The 22,715-nt window shown below is 35.0% G+C and overlaps 2 protein-coding genes and 1 long non-coding RNA gene across 8 annotated transcripts; 2 read left to right on the top strand and 1 right to left on the bottom strand.

Annotated features, from left to right (window-relative positions):
- Positions 1 to 393: 393 nt before the first annotated feature.
- On the top strand, positions 394 to 12,480 carry LOC122565834. Its single transcript, XM_043722239.1, has 8 exons — positions 394 to 731; positions 2,596 to 2,876; positions 3,590 to 3,996; positions 4,293 to 4,370; positions 4,601 to 7,615; positions 7,940 to 8,023; positions 9,193 to 10,149; positions 10,648 to 12,480. Exons 1-8 carry the CDS (start codon positions 602 to 604, stop codon positions 10,859 to 10,861), a joined length of 5,166 nt encoding a protein of 1,721 aa, XP_043578174.1. The 5' UTR covers positions 394 to 601; the 3' UTR covers positions 10,862 to 12,480.
- LOC122565837 lies at positions 9,391 to 19,759 on the bottom strand. Its single transcript, XR_006316292.1, has 3 exons — positions 19,645 to 19,759; positions 9,872 to 10,098; positions 9,391 to 9,532 (listed from the first exon to the last, which is right to left on the bottom strand). It is a non-coding gene; the product is annotated as an uncharacterized LOC122565837 (long non-coding RNA).
- On the top strand, positions 12,887 to 22,158 carry LOC122565828 (succinate dehydrogenase [ubiquinone] flavoprotein subunit, mitochondrial-like). Of its 6 annotated transcripts, none has more exons than XM_043722228.1 (11): positions 12,887 to 13,011; positions 13,750 to 13,974; positions 14,190 to 14,476; positions 14,821 to 14,959; positions 15,039 to 15,207; positions 16,647 to 16,842; positions 16,918 to 17,115; positions 19,657 to 19,851; positions 20,418 to 20,561; positions 20,651 to 20,761; positions 21,143 to 22,158. In XM_043722228.1, the coding sequence occupies exons 2-11, from the start codon at positions 13,872 to 13,874 to the stop codon at positions 21,227 to 21,229; spliced, it is 1,629 nt and encodes a 542-aa protein (XP_043578163.1). In that variant the 5' UTR covers positions 12,887 to 13,011; positions 13,750 to 13,871; the 3' UTR covers positions 21,230 to 22,158. The 6 variants fall into 6 exon arrangements, 3 of the variants coding, with proteins under 3 accessions (XP_043578163.1, XP_043578162.1, XP_043578161.1); XM_043722227.1 differs by lacking the exon at positions 12,887 to 13,011 and adding an exon at positions 13,352 to 13,396; XR_006316289.1 differs by lacking the exon at positions 12,887 to 13,011 and adding an exon at positions 13,417 to 13,615 and having other exon boundaries at positions 19,657 to 19,855; positions 21,143 to 21,173.
- Positions 22,159 to 22,715: the final 557 nt, after the last annotated feature.

Here is a 22,715-nt window from a genome sequence, read left to right as displayed (position 1 = left end):
CGTGTATCTAAAATCACATTTACAGTTTATTCGAAGCCTCGTATTTGATACTTCACAAAATTATTTAACTCTTCAGAGACGAATTTATTAAGTCCAAAAAAGATTGTCCTCTATAATTACTTATTTTAAATTATTTTAAATTCTTTTTAATATTTTTACTTGCTCAAAATATACTTAAGATAATATTAGAAAATATTTTAAAAGGCTTAAAAAAGGTAATTTCCACATATGGAGGCATTATATTTGCATTTTTTAATATTACATTTGAATTCAAGAGAAAATAAGTGTACACAATGTATACATATGTACATATATGTCCTTATCTCCTACTACATTAAAAAATTTAGAACTAGAAGTTATCTAGAAATTGACCTCGACTAATTTTCTTGATAGAGTGAGAATGAGAGAGTAAAGTGAGAGTGAGAGTATCAATCCTATCGCTATTAAAAGGAAGGAGCAAACGTTCCCGACTCTCTCGTAGTGACACCTAAAATAAACTCCATTTAACAAGAGAAGAGAACGAGATCACGGATACACGTTGCGTACAAGAACAGCCTCGTGCCGATGGAAAGACTCAGTCGGTGCGTCTCCATGCTCTTCAATGTTGTGCTGTGTTTCGAGAGGAGCTATCGCAGGGGCGGACCAAGGGCCGCCCTATGATCATTGTTCGACGATAGAGCAACTTATTAACTTAAAAGAAATAGTTCAAGTCGAACAATTCCGTGAATCAGGTGAGATTTATGCGATGAAAAGTGGAGATTCTCTCAAACTTTTGTGAGTGTTTTCCGTTCGCCTTTGATTACTCTGGTCTAACCATTGTGTCATTTCTAATTAACAACTTAACAGTCAAATTTGATTCTGTTAACTTTAAATTACGATTTTATTGATTCGTCGTTAATATTTTTTCTTTTCTTTGTTCATATTTCATGTGGTGAATGTTGCAATCAAAGGTTTTTTTATAGTTTAGTTAAACAAAGGATATTCCAGTTAGAATATATTGAAGTTAATATTAATTTCTTCATGTTATAATGTATCATAATCTTGTCTCTTGATGCTTATATCACAAACGATAGGATCGAACGTTCCTGGAAATAGTGTTATAAATAACGCGGAATTCATTGGATCTCCTCGGTTGGTAATGAAAGAGAATGCCAATATTGTTATCTTGTATTTTATGGCTCGCTCGTTACTTTACGCCTTACTGTTAGTTACGTGACCTGCAAGTGAAAGATGATATAATTTCTTCCTGAAGTAACAATGTGAATATCTGGAATCCTTAGTAATTTTAAAATCGAATAATAGAAATATCTTTCCTGATGCAATAAACACGTGAGAGGATACTTTATTAGATTTATCGACGATGATTGCAAATAAAATTGCCCTTTTAAATCTTCTCGGTAGCAGGCTCCTGAAACTCAGGTTCAGAAAAATACGCTCATAAATTTATCTCGTACATTTCTTAAGATTCGTACTATCATCGGTGTACAACGTAAAAAAATCGCAGTGATCCGCATAAAGAGAATGAAAACCATCCGTCGCTAATCATCGATGAATAACGCGTCAGCAGGATTATGAATTCGTCCGTGAAGGTGACATTTCGAAAAGGCAAACGTTGGACGGTATTTAACGTGGTCATGGAAGTCATCGAAAAAGCGGGGAAGGAAGGAGTCGCCGCGCTGAGAGTAACATGCTGCAGCTCTCGTCCATAGCGCAACACAAGACTCATAATGCTCAAACGGTAACTCGGTACACCAAAAAAGGAAGCTTGATCGTTCGTGGGCGAGTAGTTCTTGCGAGGGCGACACCTCGTCCTCATCCACCTCCACCTCATCTTTGTTGTCGTGGACGTCGTTCAAAAGAAGAACCACACAGGTGGCTGTTATCTACGCGTGCACTGCAAACGATCGATCTGTTCGACCGTCAATTACCTATCGATTCATAGAATTCGATCTTGTTCGATATCGAATCGATACTTTTACATGCGCTTGATCTCTACGTGTTTCTGTTTTTTGCCTTAATAGTTTCATCGCGACCCTGGGTATTGAAGTGATTAGTTTGGACATTATCAGTTATGAGAAGCGAATAGTTTGGACAATAATTTCGGAGACTTTAAGTTTGACGAATTAACCTTTGGTACAGAGTGATATTAACTGAGTTAGAATTAATTGTGGTACGGCGCTGCTGATTTTCAAATAAATCTTTATTTGAAGCTTATAAATATAAATAAATCTTTAAAAAAGCTTTAATCGTTAAAGCTAAAATTAACATTGTAATTTGTAAGATTTCAGTGACTTCACTTAAGCTCTAACGTACCGATTAATACTAAGATTACTAATCTCTCGACGCGTTCATGTGTGCACGTTCGAATGACTTCCATTTATCGCAGTCTGAGTCAGAAATCATGGATTCCTCGATTGAAAGAGATGAGAATATTATCAGGTCGAACTGTTGAAGATACATTGATATCGGCTCATTAATGCTGGCTGACGCGTTTCGATCGTTCTGATTCATTCTGCTCGATATACGGACGCATCTCATGTGCCTGTCGAACAGGAGGATCGCAGCAGCCCATTAATTCTTGGTAAATGGACACAGATGTGCCGCCCATCCTTCTGCCGTGCGCGATCTGCGCACGGACCTTTATGCCGCAGTCGTTGGACAAGCACTCGAAGATTTGCGAGCGATCCGCGAACAAGAAGAGGAAGCCCTTCGACTCAGCCAAACAGAGGATCCAGGGCACCGAGTTGGCAGAGTTTCTGCCCAAGCAAGAGAAGAAACGACGTTCACTGGATGATAAATTCTCCAATCCCAAATCCACTTGGAAACAAACGCATGATGATTTTCTGCGGGCTATCCGCGCAGCACGCAATGAAATCGTAAGTCTTGAATTCTCTGATATATTAACGTAAACCAATCAAATTTTACAAGTGTATATTCAATCTCAAGATTAATAAAAGTCAGCGGCTTTAATTTTAATTTTAAAATCAGATAAGCAAGTTAGCTTGAAATACATACCTTTGTGTATTATGTAAAACGTATCGTATGTTTAAGAAAAATTGTTACTTGTGTTTTTAAAAGGAAATAATTACTAAATTAGTAAATAATTATTTCATAATTAACCTAATGAAACGGAACGATCAGTAAAAATAATTGGCACAATTGTTACAAATAATTTTGTATATTTATGACTTCCATTCAAGAGATAAATTTATACATAATATGTAAACGGAATAATTGGGTAATATAAGATTGCACGGTTGAATTGAAATGAGAAGGTAACTAGTGAGGCAGGCAGAGAGGTGAGAATTGCAGGTAGAATTAACCCAGATGCATCACGAATGATACAAGTGCGTTCGTGCATGCAATGAATTCTCTTCGCGAAGTGCTTTATAAAATTATAGTTTCCTTGTATCTGCTTCGCTAATTTGTTGCTAAATCGTAATATAATTATTGCTGATTGGATTTTCATCTGTGTATCTATTACTGTGTAGTAATAATTATTATATAAGATATATAAGTTATAAATTTGAATATATAAAATCTATTTGCATATCGTAGGATTTTATACAGTGCTGCAATATATTTTTAGGCAGATTCTACGATGCAGAAACAGTGTGGCACAACGATCATATCAAACGCACCAACACGCGCTAATGAACAGGGCATGTGTCCTACCTGTAATCGGCATTTTGGTGTCAAGGCATACGACAGACACGTGGCCTGGTGCAAGGAAAGAATTACACGAGCGCCGGTCAGCCCTGCGACGAACATCGCCAAGGAACGTCTTGAAGCAAGGATGAAATATCGAGCTCCAGTGTTGAAGAGTCGTCGACAAGCAACTCGCGAGAAGTATTCTACAGGCTCAGCGATCACCCTGAGTTCCGGCAACAAAACGTTGCCGACATTGGCAGCTAATAATAAAGCCAAAGAGAGCGCATCAGCACCGAGTTGCAACAAGACCAAAGACAACCCCGTTAAACAGAAATCGACTGTCGTGTAAGTTGCTTGACGTTTTTCAGGAAAAAAGCGAATACTTTTTAGCATACAGCTGAAATTCATTTATTTGAGCCTCGAGCCTATTATAAATGAAGTTACCCTATCATAAATCGGTTCATGTGACTGGAGTACGTATAAATTCAGTGAAAAATCTACGCTTTAACTATCTTTCACCTTATAAATTCAATGACATCTTTCAAAAATCAAAACTTCACTTTTTTAATGAAACGAACTTCTCAAACAATATCTATACATGCATATACTCTAATTTGACTAAATTACTTTTACAATTACAGCAGACGTCTTAGTCAAACGAGAGAGTCCTCCAGCCCTACGGTTCCGATGAAGTCGCGATTGATAGATCGTATAAATAGGTATGTTGCCTTTGAATATACATAATCACAATCAATGTGCGTCTTAGGAAATATATACGTGGAGCTTAATTTAAGTACATGTTAGTAGCGTGCATGAGGAGAAGGAAAAGGGACAAGGTTGTTTTTAATCAGAAATATTTAAGCGACAGCATGCATCAGATATTGATAAAGCCTGATGACCTTCTCCTGATGTCAGGCACACATCCTTGATCCTGTTTCCTCATCCTCAGACCACTGGAAGACGAGGCCGGACCGGTTACCTTTCGACCTGCTCCCCCTGTTAAAAGAACCTCTCACCTCCCTGTTCCGCCCTTAAAACATAAGAAAGAAAGTTTGGAGGAGTGCAACAGCGTCCCCTTGCCAAGATCGTACAGCAAACAATCAAAAAAGACACAAGGAATAGTGAGACAAGATAAAACCACGAGCCAGAAAACTAAACAAGTCGAGAAGCATCAACCATTACATTCTGCTAGATCATTGAAAGCGAACATCGTCTCAGCTAGAAGTCAAGGCAATCCAACATTAAACGATATTTCGATTAACGACGACATTATGGGTGTCACTGTGAAGTCATGCATCATATATAGAGAAAATCAGTTGATAACATGGAAACAGCTTGTGGAAACAAATCAAGTGAGAGATCTGAAAGAAAGCATTGAGGATTTATCTTCAAACGAAAAGCAAATGGAAAATGTCGAATTTGCATTAAGTGTGAATGTGGAAAACATGAATCGGTCGATTGCGTCAACAACGTTGAATCAAACGTATTCGTTTAAAGATTCGCTAATGAGTGATAAAACTGACGACATGCATATTACGAGGAGTAAAAAATGGAAACCAGTAAGACATAGTCCTCGTGTGGAATTCTGTTTAGGAGATTTGGATAGAATGAGTCACATTTATACTTCTTCGATTAATTCCGTTGTCTCTGAAGAAGCGAATACAACAAGCGATTCTAGAAATTCTTGTAGAAATTTAAAACTGGGAACTCTTAAAACAAATGTGTCAAAGCATTCCGTAATAAAAGATGAAGGAATGATGAATAAAGTGCGATCTCAAGAAGATAATTTTTATTTCGAAACCTCAGATGCAATATCGCCTTCTGAAAGTTTTAAATCATCGAGGGATAGAATTTTAGAGAAGAAGCAACTAAAACCGACCACTTCTGCTGATTCTTTTGCACAAGATAATTTTGAAGATAATGCGAAGAATTCTTGTAATAATTTCAAAGTTATGCATTCACAAGAAAATTTGTGTGAAAATAGCGATATTCATGCATTGAATGCCAATGTACCTATAATAAAAGGAACAGGACTATTAGATTGCAAAAATTTAAAAACTATACATGCAAATGAAAGCATTGGTGCGATAGAAGGAAATATAAAAGGAAACATACTGCCTTTATTTGAAGAAAATTTGCTATCTTCAATTTCCTATGGACAATTTGCAGACATCTGCAAGATAAGTGAGCCTGAAGAAAATAAAAAAATTGTTAATAGTAATATGCAGGAAGCAAATCAAGAGGTAACTCAATTAATATTACATAATGATCAACCAAATAATGAATGGAGTAAACGAAAATATATTAAAACTGCCGACAATGATAATGATGAACCTGATATTGATACAAAAAATTCAAATCAATCGGTAGAAAGTCAATGTGAATATTCTACAAGAAATGAGAATATTAATAACGATGCGGTTCATAATTCTGAAACAAATTGGATAGGAATGGAAACTAATCCATTTGATACAGACGTTATGTTACAACCAACTAGATCAAGCACACCGTTTATGAACATTGAGAATTATTCTGAATTCAAATGCGAGGATTACGAAAATTTTAAAAAAGAATTATGCCTACTACCAGAAAATTCTGAATGGAAAGTGGAAATTGACACGCAAACAGGATCTGAGATGTTATATCGGGTTGAAAGCAGACATTCAGATTCTTTAAACTCAAGGCATTCGTCTCGTGATAAGATTGGTAAATCGGAAAAGATTAATTTTGCAGTTAGTCCCTCTAACAATAGACATAACGAATGTAATAAAAATATAGAAGGTTCCTCAACAATTTCGTCTCCGATAGTACAAAGAGAGAGAAAAGTTTTGTCAAGAGATACGTGTTCCTTGTTAAAAAAGAAAGGAGAAAGTTTCTTGAATGTTACATCGCCAGTGCAGAAAGAAGAGCAAATAGAATTTCCAAAAGTGCACAAGAAAGAAATTGCGAATCAAATAAATATTTGTAACTGTCCGGCGGAAGTTTCTCTAAATTTCAAATGTGAGAACAATGTTGGCGAAGCATCTGTTAATATTAATGAAAATTCCTTACATTCTGAGGGTCAAGTTTGCGATACATTGTCAAATACGAATGTTCTAGCAAATAATCTTATGGAAGAGTCTTCGGAAGTACAAAATAGAATAAAGTTTAGCGAAAGTAATTATAATTGCAATCTAACTGAATCTTTAGCGAGTCATTTCGGTGCAAACCTGAAAAAAGATGATTGTTGTTATAAGAGAGAATATACTGTTATTGAAGATAATAATAATTCAAAGAATACGTCAAATATATTCGAGGAATCTGCCGTGAAAAAAGATGTCATAAGCGAAGAAGTGCAAGAAATCTACAAAAATTGCTCGGTCAAAGATTTCGATTACGATAGTGATAATAGCATCAAACGTCGTGTACAAGATAATATAAATAACTTCAAATCTGTCTCTGACAAAAATGATAGAACCAAGCAGAATTCCCGCAGTTTACGATCGATAGTTTTGTCAAAATCTTGCTTTAGATTAAGTCAACGAGTTCGATTGCATGACTCGTTAATAAATCGATCGACAGCCTTGAAACCACATCGATCGAAAACGACCGAGGTAGAAAATATGAGTATTTTGAATGAAAGCAGCGATAGTTTAGCATCATCCGTCGATGCGGTAGATCTCACGGATGTGAAGCAAGTCGAATCTGTTGAAGTGGAAACGATTGAGGAAATTGGTACAAGAAATAGAAGTATCAGATTCAGAATATTGCCGGAGATTAAAAGCCATATGATAATGAAAAAGAACTGCAACGAAAAGGAGAAAATCGATAATCAAACGTATTGGGAGAAGGCGTCGAAAGCTTCGAAGAATAGATTGATCAATCTCGATCCACCGCATCAGGAGATGAGCAGGTTTCTTAAGAGAAACCCAAAATTTCGCATTCTCCCATCTGTTCCCAGTAACTCTTCCTTGATATGTCACAGGTAGGAATAGGCTTGTTAGATTATTTTTCAGGATATTTATTAGTTCTTTATAAAACAAATCTTTACAATACGACGACAGTAATCAATTTCGCTCCTAGTAAAGTAGTTTTATAAATTTACTTTAAAATAAATATTAAGTTGAATTAGAAATGTTATCTAAATCTATATTTCGTAGATAAACAATTTAATAATATGCTATCGATGTTGTCATTTGTAACGTAATTTATTACAAATTGAAAATATCAATTTTCATCCACCGTTACGAAATGAAAACATCAATTTTATACTGTATTTAGGTTTCGTAATACACGTACAATATTATAGGAATATAAAACTGCCATTACGTCCCGTATGGAGCAATTATGTGCGCAGGAGACCGGATTTTAATCTCGTACTTAGCGGTAGAACGTAAGTCCCAGCAGGATAAACAAACATTGTCAAGACAAATTTCTCACTTCTCGCAGAATTGTCATCAAGTTAGCTCATTTTGTCGAAACGACAGCTTCAAGCCAATTCTTATTATGATATCGTTAATTGTTCGAACCGCAAATTTAATTTTGGCACGTTCTTTAATGTATATTGTATCGCATGTGTGACTCCACACGAGTTTACTATCACATTATACGAAGATTTACTTTGAAAATTGGTTAAAGAACATGCTTTGCATGTTTATCCCAGGCTGAAATGCTTCTCTGATGTTTTGTGTACATATCGTTATCGTTCCACAGGCGCATTATCGACCTTGGCATTCGTTGATTGCTTTCTAAAATAGGAAATCTGAAAAATTCGATACACTCCAGATCAATGTAAGCATGGGAAAGTGATGACAGATTTTTCGATGAATTTCCGTTTACTGCTAATATCTTCGTTTTAAATTTTATCATGGCACATTTACTACATTTGAAGCAGCTATTTTCAATTTATTCCATGTATATATTTACGTACGTATACGCGATATCCTCTACGAAATAAGATTTTATATTACTCACTGCATTGGTTCTACTATGTAAGACGTCTTTCTTTTTTGAGATCTTTTGTATAGTAAATGCTTTCTTGAACATTTTAATCTTACGTATTGGTAGAGTTCCATAAACTACATCACAAAAAATAATCTTAAAATTCCTTAATATATATTAAAAAGGATTGTTATAGTTCTATTATATACTTGGATACAAACATTGTAAATAAATTTATGTTATATAATGTTTTACTTAATATTATTGATATACAAATTGAATTTAAGCTTATTATTGACTATAGGTAGACTATAGATTATGATTTCTCAAATTTTTAATTTTATTTATTTACACATTTTTTAATTACTTACGAAGACATCTATTTATGAAAATCGACGGATAACTTTTTGAAATCTTGATACATAGTTTTATGTAAGCTCTATATGTAAATTTCATTATTTTCTGTATCATAAATTTTCCTGCGAAATTATATTAATATTTCAATTTGGATAATCAATGCATCAATCACAAAACTATTAGTAATTAAAAAACGATATGTTCCTGAAAGAAACGTCTCCTAGTGCAATAAGGATAACATTGAACCGCTAATTGTGCTTTCAGCGGCAAGGATTACGATCCTTTCTTACTAGCAGAGCAGCAGATGAATGACCTGCTGTCGGATACCAGCGAACAATCCGTGACGGACAGTCCGCCGATCGAACAAAACCAAGATTCCTCTTTTCCTCTTTCTCATTCCTCAGCTTTCGTCAAATATCCTTGCCAGCCGTCTCTTTCGAGTCCCGAAAAACGATCATCCTTGATAGCTCCTCCATCGGAATTCGACGATTTCGCGTCAGATTTCTCGAGCGATTCCACCGAGACTAACTCGTTATCACAAGAAGCTTTTCTTAAAGATCTCAAAGAGAACAAGGAATTCAAAGGTTCGATTTGTAAAACGAAGCTAGAAAAGAAATCTCCAGTTAGAGAATTAGGTAGACGAATAATTATCGATAAATCGAAAGCTTTAGGCGGTGAAGTAATCGACGCTACAAATTGTGGTAATAGAAGTTTTGTTGGTAACTCGGAAAGAGTTCATAAAATTCTCGACAAAGTCTCAACAAAAGTTATTCGGCCTAACGTTAATCGCTCCGTCTCCGTTCGGTCCTCTTCCGCATCTAAAACTACCCCGGATCGAAAAAATTCGAACAATTCTCATGAAAAAAGATCGTTTCATAAAAATAGCGATACCTACAAGTCGTCAAATAACAGTCTAAATAGCAGGAATAATAATTATACGAACCTTTCAAGCAGTAATTTGAGCCTTAGCTCTATAATATCTTCGGATGTGGACATCAAACGATCGAACTCTGTGTTCGACGAATTGATGACCTCGTTCGAGAATGAAAATAGTTCCTTCCCCTCCTTGAAATCCTTCATGAAAAGTGATTCCTTATCCGTATCTAGTCCTGTTCAAGGCAGACAACGCAATGGACAGATTAGCGATGAGGAACTATCTTCGCCCGAGAGCTACAAAAGACAAGATTACAATAAAATGAGCGCCGATTCCGCCTACAGCAGGTTAATATGCGATTGTTTAGTGATATAGTATGTATAAAATATTAGAGAAAATTCTTATCTTGTTATTCTACTACATGACACACACACACACACGAGCGCGCGCGTGCACGTATATGTATATCCTGTACGGTACAATTTTGTATACATATATTCCGCGTCTCTTTAGAGATATTTAAAATATTTGGCCCCTAGTTCTTCGTTCATACTTATATTTCAATCGATGTTATTACTCAAATCTATCAATTTATATTATAAGTATGCATATTTTTTACTTAACAATTATCCGCTTCGATAAAGATTGTTCTGCATTACAATAATACATTTCAAAACTCTAAATATTTTCCAAGCCAATTTTTGCACGAACGATAGATTATATTCTAGAGTATATTTTGGGTTATGTGTGTAATTTGCCGTAATTTGCCGTAATTTGCCGTAATTTTCGCCAGTACCATGTAATCTCCTGCATGCCTAAAACCCCATTCAATTTCTTCCTCGTAGTTTAAATCGCAAATATTCGCATCATGGACGCAGCACTAACGATGTGGTCGGATGCCTCGATGAGGATTTGTTGAGGAACAATCGTCAAGACAGCGATGGAGTCACGAACATGACCAAATGCAAGATGTCCAAATATTGTCACCGATGTGGTTTCAAATTCCCGGAAACTGCCAAGTTTTGTTGTGAATGCGGTATCAAAAGGCTCGTGCTTTGAAGCACTCGGCTGATCGACCGATAAAAACAACTTTGAAGCACAAAGAATCGACTCTGAGTAAATTGTTTTAACCTTGAATCGATTGCAAAAGCTTTTTAAACAAAAGGGACTATAGTCTATAAGAAACTATAGTTTAAAATTGCAGATGAAAAACCGATTCAAACGTATATATAAACAATCGTAATAAGCAGGTACTCGAAGCACGAAGGATAAAGTATCGGCACAAAGGAATTGAAAGAAGAACTATCTTAAATATTCGTGAAACCATTAGAGAAAAGAAGATTTTTTATTCTTCCAGTTTAGAGTTAGATCTCTACACGGCACTCTTATGTGCTCTATGTGGTTTTCGGTCATTGTGAAATTTACAGAAAAAAATCTAGAAATGTTAAATTTTCAAGTATTAACGAATACACAAGAAAAACGAAAATAAGTTGCAGAAAATAGAACCGAATATAAATAATTGCAGAATTGTTGGATAGTAATTGCATCTCTGTCATCGAGTAATATCAATTTAAAGGACTTGCCATTATTATCTTAGTTAACACGAGAATTAGATTTTAAAAGGTCAATTAATTTGGGTTTAACGTCCTGCGATTGTAAAACTCAAACTTGTTCTATTTCAAACATTCGCGCGTATATGTATGAAAATCAAATAAGAATATAAAATGAAAGTTACATATAATACAATTGCTTCATCGCAGATTATATTCTTTGTAACAAATATGTGAAATTATGATTTTTGTTGTTTCACATCAAAAAATGGACGAGCATTTATACGCATTATTAAAAGGAAACTTTGCATTTGTTTTTTGTTGAACTGCAAGTACATGACAGGACGAAAATTATAATTTTATAGTATAACAATTATGTACTTTGTTCTTTGTACTCTGGGTTATCTTGTTCATTATTTGATACTCATTAATCGTTTTTGCTTTTTACTCTTCAACTTTACGTTTTGTAAGTAAGCGATATATTGAAAACCGCCTTCTTCCACCTTCTCCCTGCATTTACGTCCTAGTAATTTTTTTATGAACTTTTTATATAAGAGTGAGCACAACGAATCAAGGCGGACAAAAATAAATCATACATTTATTCAAATAATGTATTTTATATATGTGTGTGTAACGAAATAATTGTAGCGTAAGTTTAAGAGTATTTATTAGTAATAGTTCAATTGCTGGTACAATTTCGTGCTCAAATAACGACGATTAATCGTTACTAAGATTAATAAATTACGGGTGGGTAGCGAAACGCACGGGCAGCGCTTTTAATAAGTCTAAAAACTTAACTTTAATAAGTCGAAAAACTTTCTTCATAGAAAGGAAAAAAGGAAAGGAAAAAAACGAGATTAGTTGTTACACATCTGCCGAAATAGCGCCAATATTCTACTAAGAGTGATTCGTCGTTATCATCCGTATTCGAAGAGCATTGAAACAGGAAAGAGAACATTTAAAAAAAAGAATCTACCAAAATATACGAACATAAATATAAAGTCATGAACCGATTAACAGGGAAATCCATACCGAACTAAATGTACATTGTCCTAATAATAATATAACAAATTATCTATGTTTTGAACTGTATTTTTGCAAGTGCAATAAAGTTATGCTTGTACAAGATCTAGTACTGTACCTATCTATGAGTTTTACATTCTGAAAATAGTCATGATTAAATATTTTGCTTCTTTTATCAAATGACGAACAAACATAGCAGCTTGTTTATGTGTAATTATACTTCATGCTGCACACAAACTTCAAGAAATAATGTTACGATTTGTGAACTGTTTGCCACGATTTTTTGTAAGCAGTAACAATTATTAAAAAACTAATTTTTTAAAGTGCCTTGATTTTTATGTTTCGGTTTTTTGTAGCGGTTTGGTTCACAATCTCAATACTTGAACAGAAAAACTAATAGATATTTTCATGTAAATGTCAGTCCAGGTGAAAAAGCCAAATGTGGAACGGAAAATAGTAACGTAAAGATTTTCTAATAAAATTTGTTATTTATTGTTTTCAAAATGTATGTCCACGAATAATTGACATTTTAATGTTTCAAATACTGCTTGCAGGATTATCCCCTAATAGATCATTGTTACGATGTTGTAATCGTGGGCGCGGGTGGTGCAGGGTTGAGAGCGGCTTTTGGCTTAGGTAATTTAATTACAAACACGTTCCATATAACTCGAGAATTGAATTAAAATAGTATATTAACCATCTCATATTCTACAGTAAAAAAAGCTAATATCTTCTAAGACAGGCTAAAAAAGTAATTATGCATTTTGTTGCACATGCATTGCATAATTCTATAGTCAACTTGAAAGGGAAATTAAAAATATGAACTATTTTTTAATTCATAAATCATGTAAACGAGATTTGACTGGTATGATTCATCGGTGGGCCACAATCTGCATTTCCATCAGGCGGCGTAACCCTCCGGTCAGTCAGATCATATTAAATAGTTAGCCATCTTATAAAATTTCTATTTCGAACCCAAGAAGTTTGTTTACGTAACACGTTCAAGCCGACATACTTTTTCGTACGCACCTTCTCCAATAACATTTATATTTTATTCCAGTTCAAGTTAAATAACGTTTTTATAAATTAAAATTGGAAACGTAAATGGCATGAATCACAGGCGGGTCATGCCGCGCGATGATAAAAATATGGTGTGACCCACCGGTGATCCACGCCGCCAAATAGAAGTGCAGGTTACGACCCACCAGTGGATCACACCAGTTTGAACGTGTTAAACATTGTACATATTAGTTTAATGAATGTATTATTTATTATGTTTATTATCTGCCATTATTCTACCACATAAAATTAGAAAATTCATTATTCTTTAATTATCAATTCTCAACGATCTTGTTTTCGTGCTTTTGTTGACAGGGAGTAAGGGTTACCGCGTGGCAGTGGTCACAAAATTATTTCCTACAAGATCTCACACTGTCGCCGCTCAAGGTGGAGTAAATGCTGCTATCGATGAGAAGGAGGATAATTGGCTTTACCATATGTATGATACCGTTAAAGGATCTGACTGGCTAGGAGATCAGGATGCGATACATTTCCTAACAAGAGAAGCACCTCGAGCAGTTTATGAACTCGAAAATTATGGTAATTTTTTAAGTACCAAATATAGCTTCTTTGATGAAATAAGATAAGTAAGGAATAAAATGAAAAAAGTTAATATTAGTGAATCATATTTGAGAGTCTCTCATATTTGAGAATTAAATTTATCAATTTATTAAATTAAAATTATATATCAATTATATAAAATTTCAAAGTCTTATTTTTAAGCTATTAGCAGTATCAAAATTTACGTATTTTAGGTTGTCCCTTTAGCCGTACGGACGATGGAAAAATCTATCAACGTGCATTTGGTGGACAATCGTTAAAGTTTGGAAAAGGTGGTCAAGCTCACAGAACTTGTGCCGCCGCGGATAGAACCGGTCACGCAATACTACACACTTTATATGGGCAGAGCCTCCGTTACGACGTCCATTATTACGTCGAGTACTTTGCCCTCGATCTTCTTATGTTCGGACGATGCTGCAAGGGAGTTTTAGCATGGGAACTAGAAACCGGACTTCTGCATCGCTTCAGGGCTCATCATACAGTAAACATTGATCTTTGATTAATAGAGTTAAAATATTTGCTGCATGACGGTATACAAAGCGATTCTTTTAATTTTATAACGTCGTATGCATTGAAATTATATTTTTTGATAAAATAAGTAAAGGGAACGAAGAAAGAAAACACTTTGCAAATTGTTTACTAAATATATGTATAAGTCCCATGCATGCCACATTTCATCGTGGTTTTCGCTTTTGAAAAATTTCAGACACGATATCCTTAGCATCATGTTACCATGTTATCCCATGAAACCAGGGAACGGCGCGACGGGTCGTTAAACATGAGCATTAAATATCGAGCCGATAAACAAGCTGACACCTTTTCCAGGTATTAGCTACAGGAGGAGCAGGAAGATGTTACCTGTCCTGCACTGCGGCACATGTATGCACCGGAGATGGTATGGCGATGGCCTCCAGAGCAGGATTGCCCCTTGAAGATATGGAGTTCATCCAGTTTCATCCAACCGGTATTTGCGTAGTAAAAAGGAAAACAGAATCCGCGAGGGCAAAAGCTTTCCCCGTTTAACCAGTCGATTTTTCCGCCAGGAATATACGGCAGCGGCATTTTGATAACAGAAGGTAGCCGTGGAGAAGGCGGGAAACTACTCAATTCCGAAGGAGAATTCTTCATGGAACGATACGCGCCGAACGCGAAAGACCTCGCGTCTCGCGATATCGTATCCAGAGCAATAACAATGGAAATATTCGAAGGAAGGTGAAGCATATAGGAAATTCTATGAATATGTTTAACACTTTCGCGGCCATACTCGACAATAAAACTCCATTTATTTGAATTTTACTTATTACACATTAACTTATGGTTAAATTTAGAAATTAAACTTTTATCTGGACGTGAACTCCTATTACTTGGAATTCACTGGTAGTGGGGAAAATCAGTGAACTCCGATTATATTAGGTTGTCGGAAAAGTGTCTTTCTTTTACAGATACGACTTTTACAACAACGCATCTTTATACAAACATGAAACCTAATCTGTCGAACGTTGTGATCTTTATTTTGATAGAACAAAATGGATCATACGTAATTCGATAAAATAATATAAAACAAAAAATGTTGTCCATCCATTATTTCCTTATAAAACGGAAGAAACTTTCCGGACGACCTAATATAAACTCTAGCTATAGGTGAAATGTTTAAAGTAATACATACCACAAGTGAAAAGTCTCAAGATTGTACGAATAAAAGAAAATAATTTAATATGCGATAATTACGATACATTTAATAGAAATACGCACTGTCAAATTCAATTAAATTGTGAAATACATCCCCGACTTTTATCGCTTAATATCTTAGGTTTTAACTTTTGGAATATTAAATGAACTTAATTCTTCACAAATATACTTTTGGTGAGCTGGTCAAGATAAATGGAGTTCTACTGTATAACGAGACATACCATACTCTTCGGTGCTCTCCGGCGCCGTTACTTTATGAATACAGATTTGTTTTTACCCAGTCCCGTTATGTCTATTTTCTTATATCTTCTCTCTCATTTATCAGAATTTAAAAAAGATTTCTATATTGACCTTTGGTAAAACTATTGAACGAGAAAGAAGACTTACTACTGTAGACATATTAAATTATCTAATACTCTGTAGGTATATTAAATTTATCTATTTATATAATATTTATATACTAGCACATGAAATAATTTTCAGGTCATAGATGGAAAAAGATGGAAAAGTTTTATTACATCATAAGTCCGAAATGAACTTGTAATCTCTGAGATAACCTCAAGTTTTCTTGATAAGAAATTGTAACACTTTTTATATTTATTATGTGAGATGATTTGTAAAAAATTCAATGATATTCATATATCTAAATATTTTAAGAAACATACGTATACATAATTTACATATAAGTCTATATACATATATTTATTTATTTATTTATTTTATTTATATAATTATATCTTTGATATAGGTTATATAATATTATATAAATATATAAATAACTTATATCAATATATACAATTTATACTTTCCACATTTGTACTTTAATAACGATCTTATGAAAGTTACTCCTAATTTATCCAAACGAACCTAACTCGCAAAATTAAACACATAAAGATCATCTCCTTCTATTAGCACGAAATTACTGTATCCTTGTGACTTCCATGAAATTTATTCCATTCCAGAGGTGTAGGTCCGAAGAAAGACCATGTATTTTTGCAACTACATCACTTGCCAGTAGAAACAATACGCACGCGACTACCAGGGATTTCGCACTTAGCGTGGGTCTTTAGCGGCGTGGATGTAGAAAAAGAACCGATACCTATCATTCCCACAGTCCACTACAATATGGGCGGCATACCCACGAACTGGCGAGCACAGGTGAGTAGTTAAAACGCCCTTCGCTAAATTAACTAAGCACAAAGCATGAATCACTGATTGGTAACTCTACCCAAGGTTCTGACGCGAGAAAACGAGGAAGATAGCGTGATCGAAGGACTCTGGGCAGCAGGTGAAACCGCGTGCGTGTCTGTCCATGGGGCCAATCGGTTAGGCGCCAATAGCCTTCTGGAGTTAGTCGTTTTTGGCAAGGCAATCTCCGATCAGATCGACTGCATGACCAGACCTGGAGAACGTCACGAGGACTTACCATCCGTAAGAGCACAATTTATACTTGATAAGTTTTGGAATACAAAATTATGTTTCTTCGCGTATTGTATGAGGTGTATATGTTGTCCGTGATAATAGTAGCTGCTGGATGTAGATGTTGCTGCTGGGGTACTGCTGTATTTTCTTCCTATTTGAGAATTGTGGAAGAAAAATCGGACTTCGGTCGCCGGGATTCGAACCCGGGTTCCGAACATTCGCTCTAACCACTGCGCTGCCGTCATCCGACGCTAGCTTGTGTGGAGTGGTGGTATTTGTGCAGTCGAGTGCCGCCACAGTACCCCCTTACTAGTGATAACGTTTCTTCTTTGTGTTGTAGATATTGGTCGTAATGATTTCGTTCGTTGTTCCCGTGTACGTTTATGAGAGAGAGTTCGGGCATCTGCGGATTTATCTTTCGATGCGGGATAAAGCGTCGACCGCTTGTTGTCAAAAACCCCTGCAGATGTTGCGCAAAGTCTGCGATGTGGCGGTGGATACTCGTCGGTACGGTGCGGGACATTCCGCGTAAGAGTAGGCCTCTGCTCCTCTTTTTAGTATGATATGCTGGTGGTGATGCCCATGAACTTTGCGATGGCCACATCATTCCTGGCTTGGTCATCGTCTCGTATCCTGTTACCTGCTTTGCGCGTCAATCGGAGGTGAGGTGCCGTGGTTTGCTGAAGATGGAAAGGCCGTTCCGTGTTTGTCGTAGCGGTAGGGTCCAGATTGTCACAGTCTTAGATTCGCGCGATAATGGAAGTCTCGGTAGAGCTATCACGGTCACGCCTCTTTTGTTGCTGTAGATCACGTCGGGGTCACCAATTTGAGGTGGATAGGTCGTGATAGGTGCGGAAGCCTAGTGCTAGTGTGTAGAGGCCGAGATAGGTTCTGCTGCGGGTATGTCTCTGGATACGAAATCATCGGATTCGTTGAGGAAAGCGTTGGTTCGGAAAGTGAGGGAAATGGACGTCGCTGTTAATTGGCCAAATTTCGAATTGGTGGTTTGAAAAGGATGCTAATCACCTTTGAGAGAAAGTCGCTAGCGGGAAGCGTCGTACGTGAGGAAAGCAAATTTCCAGAATCTTCCCGTAGTGGATGGTATGTGTAGGGACTGTTAAGACAGAGGCTATTTGTCCCTTTGGAGGATCTTAGCTAAATATATCCTAAGGTTTATAGCGGGTCCTTAGGCTAGCTGAAAATGTTCTGTAGGAATGCCTCGATATCTGGCAATCATCTTGACCGAAGGATAGGGTCTTTGTGTAGCGAGCCACGGGACAGAAACCGTTGGAAAGTTTGTTGTCGAGTGCCGCTACATATAAACTCACATAGTTTTTTTACTAGGACCCGTTTATACTGCTATCATAATTGAAGAAGATACTTACAAAAATTGTACAATATGCTATGGCTATCTGTATTATAATACATCCACTCTGTATATGAAATACTCATCGGTAAACTTTGTTAAATACGTAAATGCTTCGATTTTAAGATCTGTTATCTCAGACAAAAGTGAAACACTAATAACATAAATATTTCACAGATGGTTGGTTTATGTATAATAATAATAATTATTAATTTTTAAACATAAAATACTAAAGATTACCCCAATTATAATTTATTACTTTTAAAGGTAAGAAAGAAATTAAATCTGCTGTTTTTTGTAATTTTATTTTATTTTGTAGTCTCACCGATAACCTACATATACGTCGTTCACCGTATGAAGCAATGAAATTCAATTAGAATTATATTAGAAGTATATTATTACAAGTATATTATGTTTTAACGGCAAAATATTAAGAAGGATTTACAATTAATTGTCAAATTTGTTTGTGTGTATGTGTGTGAAATAGCAATGACATTTAAAATATCAAAATATTTGCCTCATATAGAATTTATTTCATTTAATTTTACAATATTTTTTTTTTAATTTTATAATATGTATTGTATATCTTTATTTCATTCTATTAAATAAGCAAAATTATTTATTCTAATCAGAAATATCTCAAATTATTCGATTGTGAACCTTCAAGTTGTATATTAAATACACAAAGAACACATTAGGACATTTTAATTCAATTAACTTTCATTCATAACCTCTCATTCATCATCCTGCAATAAAAACATTCAACTCTGAATAGTGAAACTCGAATCGAGGATTCAAGTTGAACAATTGAACATAAGATGCTGCCTATTATTAATATCCTATTGTGATTTTTCCTCTGTTAATTATACACAGCTATTTTCATTTACGTGTATGTGACGTCTTTACGTACATAATAATTCTCTATCTGAATTAAAAATTAAAGTTCGATGTTGTCACTGAAAAGTTTGAAATACCAACGATATACGTTTATATTAAAATCATTTATGCTGACAGGTTTAACCAATTTTTATTCATAATCTCTCATTCATCTTTCAATAATAAAACTCAAACGCAATTGAAGCTTTGAATCAAATAATGAAACAAAATACTGGCTATTATTAACATCCTATTGTTATTTTTTCTCTTATAACTATACTCAATTACATACTTACGTATGTGTGCAGATTGTTGGCGAGGAGTCCATTTGCCGCTTCGACGCGACTCGCTATGCAAAAGGTTGTATTCCTATCGCCGAGCTGCGAGAAGAGATGCAGCAAACTATGCACAAGTATTGCTCGGTGTTCAGAACCTGTGATGTATTACAACGAGGATGTCGTGAGATGACGCGACTCTTTACCTGCGACTTGCCGGATATATGTGTAGGTGAATTGATCGAAATGTTGCATTTATGTAAGATTGAGTTATGAGGTCTTCAGCTTCTGGACATTTAATCTATTTTATCTGTCATACGATATACTATCTCAAGTTTTTCTCATCAGACGATGTCAACATGAACAGAAGAAAGAAAGAAATATTAAGCTATATACAAATAGTGCGAGGCAGCCTCGCCGATCTGCTACATAGAGTTATGTACACACAGCCTCATAAATAATTTATTAAGACATACCGAAAATATAAAATAACAATAGGTTTGGTTTGTGTTTGATACGATGTAAGTAGGAGTCAGGAGCAGATAACAGATAAGATTATGTATTACAAACGTAGCAATAGTTAAGTGTTAATGGCTGAGTGTTTTCAACGATAAATGGGATCAATTTTCGATGCTCAAAATTATAAGTTGAACTTTATCTTTGGAATAGATTAAAGAACAAAATTTATTGGACATAAATTAATATATATCAGGAATAAAAGAAATTTTCTGACAATTAATACGTGTCAAGAATTAGAAAGAATTGAAACTTATAACATGTTCGAATTGTTTTAGGTTCAAGACCAATCCTTAATCTGGAACACAGAGCTGGTAGAAGCCATAGAATTACAAAACATGATGTTGGTTTGTATGCACATCGTTTACGCGGCCGAAAACAGGAAAGAATCTCGAGGGTCTCATGCTCGGGATGATTTCAAAGTATTTATATCTTTGTTTAATCTAAGATCTAATTCGATCTACAGCTGGCTAATATTCACGACAAAATCGAACGAAAATTATATTTGCAGGAACGAATCGATGAATACGATTACTCGAAACCGCTTGAAGGTCAGAAGAAACGATCATATGCTGAGCATTGGCGCAAACACACACTCACATGGTCGCGACCAGATGGATCGGTAAGTTATCGGGATTTCCTATTTTCCTTTATCACTTATTTCACGGCATATCAATGCATGTTAGCGCCTCGATGGTATACTTTTTCCGATAGAATTATTTTGTTTATTGATAACTTTAGCTTTTTATAGTCAACATTTTTACTTTATATTATTGATTTATTATTAATATTATATTCTTACTATTATATTATAGCGGGGACGCAATGATTTTTATTAAATGATTTTTCGATCATGATTAAATAAAATTAAAAGTGTCGCTGCATTTGAACCGAATTTTGAAACTTTATCGCCAATTATATTTAAACTTGCGAGATTACATAATACGATAATTGTGTATTCTTTTTATCAATTGAAATATCAGAAATATTTACATCTTTACAGATCAGCATTTCTTATCGTCCTGTCATCGACACGACACTGGACGAAACAGAAGCCCGACATGTTCCTCCATCGATTCGAGTATATTAATACGATCATTAAATCCCATTACGATTTTTCCCTTCCTCCTTTTTCGCCTGATTTTTTCTTTTTTTTCTAAATTAACATGGCTAATAATATTACTAATATTATCAACATTCTTTGTATTGACATGATTGATAATCCAGATATGAGCCATGTTTCTATCTTGAAATCACTAAAACAACGAACCTGCAGATTTTGTTGTTTGAACGTGGCTTTTGTATAATATTTTATACAACTTTCGTTCACTGTGTCGAATCGATTACTGTAATTAATTCTAACCGGAGGCACGGACCTGTCTGTCACCTTATTTTGCATAGTCAATTAACAAAACGTATCACTTAATGACGAGGAATCTCGTCCTCCTGCCAGAGTGAAAGCCATTCTTCGCACTGTTTACGACCACTATCGGACATTGTAACACGATTAAAAATTAGCTACCGTTGCCCCCGAATATTTTCGGCAAAGAGAAATTATTTCACATCGATATTCGTGAAATCGGATGATGATTATTTGATAAGTAAATAACAGAGTGAAAGATAGCTACTTACATCGATCTATTTTATTTTTCATTCAGAATTTAATATTCAAAGAACATCTCCTTAAATTATATTTTTCAGAATTATTCTGGAAGTAATTACGTTTTATTTCTTGACTATTTACAAAATAAAAAGCTGTGTTCGATACAAATGACTCTGAATGTAGAAAACAATGTTCAATGAATCTAAAGTGTATGTCGTTTAAAATTCTTATTTTTCCATAAATAAATATAAGATAAAATGTTCGGAACAATTAGAGAAACCAGAATATAACTGATCAGAAACAAGGAAGGACAAAGCTTATCTGCATGCAAAAGTTTAGTCGAAAACATATCAAATAATTTTATTGTTTGATTGTATCGGATATAAGATGCAATAATAAAATAAAATAATATAAAAGAAAGTATTCATTTTTTATTACACGTACACACAACATTTTATATGTTTAACATATTTATATAATAACGTTTTCTTTTGAAAACTTAAAAAATTTAACGAATAGATCGTATCTGTAGAACTCATATACATTTAAACATGAACAATGAATACTTACACTAGCTATATATGAGTCAGTGCAAGCTAATTTGTTTCGTAAACCATACTCCTACATTCCTACACCTACCAACGCTTGATCAGATATTGTATTGGTAACATCTGACTAAGGTACCTGTATGTGTGACACCATGTGACACCCCACCATACGATATAAGATTTACCTATGTATATAGAGACGAGCCTACAAAGAATCAACCAATAGGGAAACGAAACATGCGCCGTACCGCTAACCCTGGAGTACGACAAATCTTTCTCATTTTTTTTTTTCTTTCTCCCCGTACTACAGGAAATAAAGCTCGGTTAAGCATACGCACCGTTAGCAGCTGTGTTAACAACCTCATAAAGCGTGAGAATTTTTACGAAATCGATGGTTGTGGAATTCGAAACACAAACAATCATAG

Source organism: Bombus pyrosoma, linkage group LG3 (assembly GCF_014825855.1).
Source record: "Bombus pyrosoma isolate SC7728 linkage group LG3, ASM1482585v1, whole genome shotgun sequence".
In the NCBI taxonomy this organism is placed as follows: domain Eukaryota; kingdom Metazoa; phylum Arthropoda; class Insecta; order Hymenoptera; family Apidae; genus Bombus; species Bombus pyrosoma.
This window is presented reverse-complemented; position numbering and strand designations above follow the sequence as displayed.

Coding starts and splice junctions, on each gene's coding strand:
- LOC122565834 (XM_043722239.1), top strand. CDS start 602: ATGTTGTGCTGTGTTTCGAGAGGAGCTATCGCAGGGGCGGACCAAGGG. Junction 2,877..3,589: donor GCGCAGCACGCAATGAAATC/GTAAGTCTTGAA, acceptor ATATATTTTTAG/GCAGATTCTACGATGCAGAA. Junction 3,997..4,292: donor AAACAGAAATCGACTGTCGT/GTAAGTTGCTTG, acceptor TTACAATTACAG/CAGACGTCTTAGTCAAACGA.
- LOC122565828 (XM_043722228.1), top strand. CDS start 13,872: ATGTATGATACCGTTAAAGGATCTGACTGGCTAGGAGATCAGGATGCG. Junction 14,960..15,038: donor CATCCAGTTTCATCCAACCG/GTATTTGCGTAG, acceptor TTTTTCCGCCAG/GAATATACGGCAGCGGCATT. Junction 17,116..19,656: donor GTCACGAGGACTTACCATCC/GTAAGAGCACAA, acceptor GTATGTGTGCAG/ATTGTTGGCGAGGAGTCCAT.